The sequence below is a fragment of the Gavialis gangeticus genome, unplaced genomic scaffold, assembly GCF_001723915.1.
Source record: "Gavialis gangeticus isolate Ggan-Ray unplaced genomic scaffold, GavGan_comp1, whole genome shotgun sequence".
Lineage (NCBI taxonomy): Eukaryota > Metazoa > Chordata > Crocodylia > Gavialidae > Gavialis > Gavialis gangeticus.
Window position 1 is genome coordinate 111,762,692 of NW_017729025.1, and position 10,198 is coordinate 111,772,889.

Consider the following 10,198-nt stretch of genomic DNA (forward strand, 5'->3'; position numbering starts at 1 on the left):
AATTGATTCCTTAAGAAAATCAATGTCATCTCTTCAGAATGACAGAGATGTTCTCTTTTCTAAATACAAAGATCTGGAATATCAGCACGAAAACATTTTAAGTCAGAGAGATGGTCTCTTCACTAGTATTGGCAACTGTGACAGTGATTTGAAACAAGAAATAAGGAAGCATCTGAATCGGATAGATGATCTTCATTCTGAAAATGCAAAGCTAAGTGCGCAATTAATAAAATGTAGGGAAGACTTTAACCAGGTTTTATCTCTGAAAGATCATCAGTTGAAAGAATTGCTTAAACAGAAATTGGATTGCATGAAGGACTTTGAACAGGAGAAATCGAAACTTCAGAAACAAATCACAGAAATGCAGCTGACTAATAATTTGCAACAGGAGAGTACAAAATCTTTAGAACATGAGAATCAAATATTAATATGCAAAATAAATGAACTGGAGTCTCTAGTTGCATCACTAAACAAAGAAAAACTCGTTTCTGAAACTAGAGAAAAACACCAGATGAGGGAGAGTGATCAGAAAATAGAATTGGCAGTCAATGCACAACATGGGGAAAAACTTCAAGACATATTTAAAAAAATCCAGAAATTAGGTAAATTCACAAAATCTTCAGAGGGTAAAGACAGTAAGTCAGTTTTGACATCTGAATGGGGAAATGAAACTGATACATCTCCAGAGAAGAGGCTGGTAGACCTTCAATGTCAGAATAAACAACTGAGATCCCATACTGAGTCATTTGCAAAAGCAATGGCTTCTTTACAGGATGATAGAGACAGATTAATAGAGGATTTCAAAATACTTCAGAATAAATATGAATCTGAACTCAAAACTGAAAAAAAGAGAGGAGATGAACTTGTAACAAAACTGAATGACTTCACATTGCAAATTATGAATGTACTAAAAGAAGATGATATTTTGAGCCAAGAGCTTCGCACTGCTAAAAACAAGGTCACTCTGGATCAGGTTATTAGTGAAATTGAAAATCTCTGTGAGGAAGTAAGTAGCCAAGACCTTGAGATTTCTACGCTCACATCTGAGAATAAGAAGCATATTCAGCAAATTGAAGCCTTTTCCAAAGCCATGTCTTGTCTTCAGGATGAACGAGACAGATTGTTGCAGGAGCTCAGCAAACTGAAGGTAGTTCATAAAGCTAAGCATGGCACAGCTTCATTTCCCATTTGCCTCTGACAACATCAGTGAAATAAGAAAGGAGGAGATATGGCTTAGAAGGGACAATAAGTGGGTCAGGGGAACTCCCTTGCATATGAGGCAGGGGAATGAATGACAGTGGGGAGTGATGGGAGGCAATACAGATGGTGGGGGGAGAACTGTTGTCTTTTATGGACATATTGCATGTAGGTTGGGAAATGAGGTTGGTTAAGGTGGAAGAAGGCAAGAAGGAGCATTCTCCTTGGTCATAGGCTAGGGGAGCTGGAGTAGGCAGGGAAGGATGAACTGGTTTTTAATACTTTTTTTTCCCCTCCCTGGGCAGGGTGCAGGCAAGAAGGGGGCATAGTTTGTTCTCATGTTAGGATTTTATTCTGTTTCTGCAATTCATTTTCCATTTTATTGTAACCTGTCCAGAGCCTTTTGAACTCAGATTTTAATTTATTTTTTTTAATTCTTTTGTCTTAAGAGTAATTTAGAAATGTGCTTAAGAGTATTTTGGAAACATTCCAGATGGATAAATTCTCTCAAGTTGTTTGGAAACATTTCAGATGGATAGGGAGAAATATGTTGTGTAAAGTTCAAGGACAATTGCAAGAATTTACTCTCTTCTTTATATGCTTTTATGGATTGCAAAGTTTCCATTCAGTAGATTAGCTAAGCATTAAGAAAGTATAGGTGAAATAGAGAAACCACATTTAAAATCAGGTTGAGAACTTTGGTTTCTGCAGACCTGAAGAAACAGGAGAGAATGAGAAGAAACCATAATTCTTTATGTAGTTTTGATACTAACAGGGTTTCTAGTATGATCCAGATTTTACTCTAATTCATTAAATCTTTTTTTCATGTAGGCTAAAGAAGGAACCAGTCTAGCAACGGTTGAAATGTCCAAACTAAAGAACAAGGTAGATGACCTGGAGAGAGCTTTGCATCAAACCAAAGCTTTCCAAGCGGAAACTGAGAAAGAGATTGCATCATACAAAAATGAATTGGCTGGATTAAGGTAAAAATATCAAACAAAGCGTGTTGCTAGTGTAGAAGCATCTTCAGTAGAATACACAACGCAATGAAACATCCCTTTAGAAATATCTGAAATAGAAACGAAGAGTTATAGTTCACCTAAAATTTCCATCAAAACATTTTCATTGTGTGTGAACTCTACTTTAGAACTTTTGTATTAATAATAATAATAATAAACTTCATTTCTTTATATAGCTATCTCTATCTCTACATAATAGACTTCAGGCTTATTTGTGAGCTGAATTTTCTGTTTTGGTGGGTTTGGTATGCAAAATTTTAATTTAACTACTTCCTCCTTTAATTTGACTACTGCAATTAAAAGTTGCATAACCATGATAACTTTCACTGCCTGGTTAGAATATTTTATTGTATCTAGCCTTTGTGCAAACAGGGTACATGCAGTGTTTTTTCAAACCCTTGTTCTCAGGGCATTTTAAAAAGAAAGTTCTGGGGAAAACTGAGTATTAAGGTGAAGTCTTAGATACTAATCTGTGTTGATATGGGTGTGGCTATGTAGAAATTCCTATGACATTTATTTCAAAATGCTCAGTGAACTTAGCTTTATTTTTTTCCACATTGATGTGTATGTAGTTATAATTTAACTCCTGTTTTGTGTTTAGAATGGAAAAAAAACACCTGCTGACAGAATCCCAAGCACTACAAAATCAGTATCAGATGGCTATTAGGGAGAAAGACCGACAGATTGTAGAATTACAGAAGTCGCAACAAGATGCTATTATTAAAGAATCGTCCAGCAGTAATCACCCAATCAAGGTAAAAGTGATTAAACACATTTAAATATAAACACTTTTTGGTCAGTTAACTTTTTTTTTTTTTTTTACTTTAAAAGCTTTTTCCATAATGAGAACTGTTTAGTGGAGCTATAATACCAGAGGGTATGGGTAGTAACCAAGCATTTCATCTAATGGGTCTACATACATACAACAATTCCAGATATCACTCATTGGGAACCAGTTCATAATTGTGGAAAGGCTGTGGCTCCATCATCAAGGGGTGGGAGTGTGCACTCAGCCCAGAGTGCCTTGAATTGGGCCAGATAGGGTGGAGGAGTGCTTTTCACCCCATGCTTTGGGTATCTCAGCAGGTGAGTGATTTGGTCAATGAGAATAACATTTATCTTGACCAATATTGTGACTACTGTCAATTTCCAGTTATTACCATGATGAAATATGAAAACTTTTTAAAACTTATGACTATTGGATTGTGGCATAAGCTCCCAAGAGAAGTGATAGAAGTTTCAGTATATAATTTGATACAGGGATGTCAAAGATCTGGCTTGTGGAGCCCTATTATCTGACTCTCAGTGCTGTCTGTGGGTCTTGGAGATGCCACACAAGCAACATGTGGGGTGTGCTGGATGTCCCCACATGCAGCATGCAGTGCCCGCTCCAGCTTGTACCTCAAAGTGGCTGAGCAGCTGCCATGTGCAGCACAGCCCCAGAATGTCTGTTTGCTGCTCTGGGGCTCTAGCACCATGCCACATGTGGCATGCACTCTTGCTGTTCCAAGGCACGCACTGGATACAGAATGCTAAACTGTGGGTCTTATTGGCCTGTGGACTGGCCCTGCACAACTCATCTGGCCCCATGGGCTGGGTGAGTTTGACACCCCTGATCTTTATATATAGAACTTGTTCCACAGAACAGTAGAAAAAAATTGATTGGAAGTGGCCCTTCGCTGTTGGAGTTGGATAGGATGATGGAATTGGTCACCAAATACAGATTATTCAATTCATTATTAAAAGCAATATTGGGGAGTTTTTGTGAAAAGGGGTACAGTCTGCCTTAAATTAATATTTACAAAATAACCATTTGTAACCTTTGTTAAACTGCATATAGTATTACAAGTAAAATAATTTCAGTTAAAAAAAACATGAATCCACTTTGCTCTTTGTTGGTTTTCAGAGTTGTTCTTTTTTTTTCATTTGGCTTCACTTGTGTGCTTGAAGTCAATTACATTAATCTGTGGCCAGTTCCTCTTTACAGGTTCTTAATGTTGCAATGTTAGTATTGTTTAAAAACAGCTTTCACTGAAACATTTAGACTAGCTTGTGAGAAGAAAATAATAACAGGATTGTCTTTGTCCATATGTGAAAAATGTTATGTTATGTAACAGTGACCTGAGTATGGGCACCTGATGCCCAAAAGTATGTCTTTTAGCTCTCCCTGCTATACACTTAGTCCAATAAAATATATTTCCCCAAAAGTCTTGCCTCTTATGTAATAGTTACCAATTCCTTTAGATTTAACCCTGTTTTGTTTTTTATTTGTTAACTAAGGCACTCGAAATGGCCACTCTAGTCAGAAGTGAAAACACCCCAGAGCAGGTAAAACAACTTTTAGCTGAGAGAAATCAGCTTCAGAATGAGCTGCAGCACTGTCTTCAGGAGATGCAGCAGAAAGATGTTACTTTCCAGCAGATCAATTCAAAGGTAAGAAGATACTATGATAACTCTGGGTAGATGTGGAGCGCAGAGAATGTCAATGTGCAAGTAATTTAATCTCCCTGAGTCTAGGAACAGTGTGACACCAATGCATGGCATGTTTCTATTACTTTCAATTTTAGACTGCCTCACACAAGTTGGCTCAGACTAGAACTGGCAAGCTAAATCACGATTACTGTCTTTCCATGATGGCTCTTTTGGTTGGTTATTTGTCTGAGCCAGGGCTCCTTGGCCTTATAGTTCTTCATTGGGGAAGTTTAAACACCTCCACGTTCCAAGCAAAAGGATTGGATTTAAGTTTGGAACAAATGAAACGCCTGCACTGTAGTACAGAATTGGAGCCACGTAAGACCAAATTTTCAAAATGCCTCAAGTGACATGTGTCCATTGGCAATTTAAGTTAAATAAATTTGTGCACAAGTTTTGAGCACAAACAGGTTGTATGTTGATAAAGCATCTCTGAAAAGAAAATTCTTCCAACTCTTTCGTTTCCTCGTCTTAAAGCTTGTGAGCCTGTGGCATTGTCATCTGGCTGTCACTTGATGCACTTATTTCAACTCATAATAGCTTTCAGCTATTACTCTTACCTCAGTACAATATCCCTGTAAGAGAATTGGTAGATCTTGTTTTTAAAGATTAAATTGTTTTAGGTAATGCAGTCAACAGAGGAGAATGGTGCCCTGTCTGCCCAGTTGAAGACTATCTCCCAGACTCTAAGGGATAATCAGCTATGTTACACTGAGCTGCAAAACCGCTATTTCAGACTTGAGAGGGACTATCGGGCAATGCAAGTTGCTCCCTACCAAGATGCAGCTCAGGTAAAGTGAACAGAGCAAAATGTCATATCTTGTTTTCTATCCCACCTTTCCCATTTCTGTATTCATGCCCCAAACTGAGATTTTGAAGGGATCTGTAGTCTTAGGTAGTTTTCTATTGCTTAATGACAAGGAAATAAGTTTTTTTAGTATTAGACTTTCATTACTTCATGAATCATGTTATAAAATAAGGAAGATAGTTTTTTTAGGTTTTCTTTCACCTGTAGCTATATACAGCAACATTGACTATCCTTTGGTTAATATTCACAGATTTACTGGTTTTGTTTTGTTTACATTTCCTGTACTCCAGATATGTAATTTTAAAGGCAGTATAAGTCCCATAATTTGTACTACTTAGGTATTTCAATTTTTTCTTCCATTAAACAGCAGGGTTTTTAAGATCATTGAAAAGTTGTGGGCCAGATAATATTGATAAAAGTAGTGTGGAAGGAATTGTATACTTAGTCCTCAGAAGGAACTTGTTGCATCACTCAGTATCCCCAAGGGTCAGTCTCAGAACAAATACTGTCTTCATGGGCTTTGTCTAGCTAAAACTTAACTAACCAGGTGCATCTACATATGCAATTAATGCAACGCAGTAAATTCTGGAGCAGTCTGAGCCAGTCAACTGCTCCTGGGGGCAGTGTCTACATGTACACTTGGGACAGCAGCAGTTTGAACTGGGGAAGGTCTTCACTAAGTATATTCAACTGAAACATTTGCATGGAACACGTTAAGGAGGACAGGGATGATGCCAGGTTGTTTTTGGAGTGGAGGGATGCAGGAGCCTGGGTCTCTGAAGTTTGGGAAGGGATAGACAAAGATTCCACCTCTTCCCCTTCTCCCTCCCCTCTTTCTTGCTCACTCCTCCCTCCCTCCCCCCTTTGTCCTGTCTGCCCTGCTGCCTTCTGATTCCTGCTGGGGCACCATGCAGCTTCCCTTCCTTCCAGAGTTAAAGGATAACCAGTAAACTAACTGGTTATCACTGCACTTCCTAGTTAAACAAGTAATCATTTCACCTTTCACATCCCTAAACAGAACAGAAGTTTGGCACACAAAACTGGTCTATATCTGTAACAGAACTGAAGTTTGGCACATGTAGACTGGTTTAAAAATGGCGGAACTTTGGTCTAAGATTGTTTGCTACTGATCTAAACTACGGCACTTACAGAAAACCTGATAACTACTCCGCCTCAGGATTTTTGAATGTCTCTACCTAGCCTAAGTACCAGGGACTTTATAATGGACCATGAAGTCATTGTCTGTATTATCTATCTGATACTAGTTAACCTCTGGACTTCAGGTGATTACAGGTCTCCTGAATAATCTTTTAAGCAAACTTTGCTTTATCTGCTGCTTAGCTATGCTGTCTGCTTTTCTCCCAAGGGCCTGAGGATGGGTATTGTCACGTCTGAAGGCTTGCCTGTGTCTATCCCAACCATGCATTAGGTTCAATAAAAGATATCACTCACAAGAATTCTTGCCTCTTGCTGGATGTCTCAGGGTGATTTGAGACGGTCCTTAAATTGGCCAGGTCTAGCTCCTCCATGACTGCTGCTGCAGTGTGGAGGCTGTCAATAGGCTTTTAGACACAGAGCGAAGTGTGTCACCTTACCTTGTCAATATTCTGTAGCATTCAGTAGCCCTGGGCCTTCAGACATCCTAGGATTACAAGGTACTGAAGGCAGCAAAGGCTTTCCCATGTTCTAAGCCACCCTAGGATAATGGGTCAAAAAGACAATGAGATTCTCTAGGCATACCAGGCATTTTTGGGACTTGAGGAAATCAGGAGCCTACGGTTTTTCCAGGACCTGATGGTAATAGATAGTCTACTTAGAAAGGCTGAAGCTCTGCACTTAGCAGGTGCAAAAGGAGCCCCTGGTGGGGGATTTTTCCTCTTGGAGAGTACTGATACTATACTTCTGAAATGGAGCCTGGCCCGACAAAATTACAACATGCAAATAATTCACATTAAGAGTAATAAAAATGTAAATGCCAATGCTTTGTCACGGAAAGGGGTGGCTAGAACTTCCCTAGATCACTGGTTACAGTGCTCCAGCTCAGTTCATTTTTCAGAGCAGGAAGAGATGTGACTAAAACAGCTGATTAAGTTAAGTTCTAGTCTGGAGTTCTTGTAGAGGGCTCAGTGTAAGCATGCTTTGCTGTAGATGATTTCATAAGTGGGACATCTAGAGGTCCTTTTTACATCAAGGGAAGATAAATTTGGGTTTTATTGGCTCCCAAGATTGGTCTCTGGTTGGTTCCCAGTAACATAGTTTCATTTTAATGGGTGAGTATTAGTCTCCTGTAGTTTTATAACCATTTTATTGCTAATGTGCCTTATGTGTGCCTGAGGAGAAGGAGAGGCTCTGAAGTATCTGGGGAGTGAGTAAGCAGGAGTCTGAGGCAATTGCAGTGGAAAAATAAAGACTTTTTATTTGAAGTGGGGCTGTTTTCTGCACAGTTTGGGATGTTGGTACTCTGATCCTTGTCTCCCTTCCCCCCCCATCTTGTAGGGGTCGCCCCCTTTGGCAGGTGCTAAGCAAAGAAGGACCTCTTTGAGGTGGGGGTGCTACAGATAGCCAAGGGACAGAAAAGAGGCAAGGTCTTGAAGTCAGAAGCTTGGAAAGCCAGGCATGGTTTCAATGGGTCCTTCAAGAGGAAGACTGGACAAGGCCTCTTGGGGAATCCCAAGGCAGAGCTTCTCCTGAAAAGTGCTGATCCATGACCCAATGTCATGCCAGTTCTCTCAAATTCTTCTGAACAGGCCTTTATTTTGAATTTACCTGAGACTAACAGGTAGATATTTGGATTGTTACCACTACTGTAAGATGTTAAGGGGAGATCTTTATCAAAGTTATGGGAAAGATCTTGTGTGCAGAACTGGCCTTCTAAACACATTTTAATTTCCTTTGTGATCTCTCGCATACTTACTTGCGATGTTTCATCATACTTCTCTTGTTTTCATAATAACAAACATTGCCTTAAAGTGAAAAAGGCACTGGACCAGGAGCTCTTTTTATTTTTAAATAACCGTCTTGTGCTGTCTTGATTTAATAGTAAAGATCCCTTAATTGTAAACCTTGCTCACTAACTAAAGGGGTGGTTTTATGTCTCTTCTATACAATTGCTTAACCTGCTCACCTTGTTAAGGTATTCGCACCCCAAAGTCCCCCAAGTTAAGTCATAGATGAGGAAGTGGAAATTACGCATTTGTGGAGGCTTGTAGCTTCCATAGGGAATGTCCTTGGGTAGAATCCATTTGAATGTACATTTGGAAGTTGTAGCCCCAGCTAAATGATTAAGTGGTAGGATAGCTGTACAATCACCTGATGATTTCTTGAACTGGGACTAATATCTTTAACCAGAAAATTTGAACTTTTAACTGGAAGTGTTATGGTCACGTTTGTTTGTTCTTTCCTTTTTTTTTTTCTTTCAAAAACTATTTTAATATTTTCTAGGACAAAACCAGAGCAGAAGTTCCCCCAGGAGCACCACAGGAGAGAGCTGCAGTTATTGTTGAACTAGACAACGCAGAATTAATTGAACTCAGGATAAGGTCAGGGTTGATTACGTATATTAACATTGTTGTTTTCTTGTGTGCCAGTGTATCAGTAGAGCAGAAGTAATTTACTTGTCTCCTTGGAAGGCAGTTTTTGATGTTTAAGAACAGGGAAATGTTATAGTCAGTTGGGTGGATCTGAAAACATTGCTGAATTAACTGTCTTATTAATGAAGAAGCTTTGAATGTATATCTGGTGATAATGTCATTTTAAAGCTAGATGTATAACGCTCAAGTTATGAGTGACTTGTTTTTAGTACATGATTCGGAACATATCAGCTTGCCTAAGACTATAACAAATAGAAGTGAATTCCCTAACAAGATGATCTATATTTAAATAATTGATCTGGTGTTTGCTTTTGTCAATAGACTTGCAGAGACTGAACAGCAGTACGAATCAGTACAGCAGACCCTATCTCAGCTAACAGAAACACTGTCAGAAGAAAGGAAGAGGAGAGAAGCTGCAGAGGAGGCCTTAGGACAAAGTAAAAGGTGGAGATACTTGCTTGAAAAGGAAAAAAATTACTACTGAAGTTGAATTTATATAGCAAACACTTATACTCAGGGAGTCCCTGTAAAATCACTGGAGCTACACATGGGCATGGAGGTGCAAGTGCATCATTCTGATGACAGGATCGTTTCCCCCTAAAAAATGTTAGGATTTGCCTGATGAATTATTGTGACTTTTGGTAAAATCATGTGCCAGATCCTGTTCCAGCTAGTAAGCAGCAAGGGGCATTTAAGATATCATAAACGCAATCTGAGGAAACTTTCTGAACTGCCTGTAATATTCTAATATAATAAAAGCCTTTGTCTGTCTGTCTGTAATGCTTTGGGCCAACTGCATATGTGCTGCTAAGGGGGTGCGCACGTGCCGCCTGGCTGTGAGGGCCTGGAGCATTACTGACAGAGGGAGATACTGTGCCACTCCTCCCCACCCCCAAACAACAGCCAGGAGGGAGGGGAAGGGGAGGTTTCCAGTAGCAGTGCCCCACTGCCACTGCTGCTGCCCAGCCCTGACATGGGGACGGATGGGGGTGGTGCGCACAGGGATGGATGCAAGGTGGGGGGGTGCACCACGGGGCGCTGGGTGGCAGTGACCCATCCCCCCCCCCCCCATCATTCATGACAGGCAGTTTGCTGGTCCAAACAAAATGGGT

General features: G+C 39.8%; 1 protein-coding gene across 1 annotated transcript in view; it reads left to right on the forward strand.

The window, feature by feature from the left end:
• LOC109298980 (golgin subfamily B member 1-like) overlaps positions 1–10,198 on the forward strand; it is a 75,037-nt gene that overhangs the window by 62,211 nt on the left and 2,628 nt on the right. Inside the window, exons 23-29 of the mRNA XM_019519416.1 lie at positions 95–1,147; positions 2,029–2,180; positions 2,818–2,971; positions 4,497–4,649; positions 5,312–5,479; positions 8,938–9,035; positions 9,408–9,530. Of these exons, the coding sequence (XP_019374961.1) occupies positions 95–1,147; positions 2,029–2,180; positions 2,818–2,971; positions 4,497–4,649; positions 5,312–5,479; positions 8,938–9,035; positions 9,408–9,530 (1,901 nt within the window). The remainder of the gene's footprint in view (positions 1–94; positions 1,148–2,028; positions 2,181–2,817; positions 2,972–4,496; positions 4,650–5,311; positions 5,480–8,937; positions 9,036–9,407; positions 9,531–10,198) is intronic.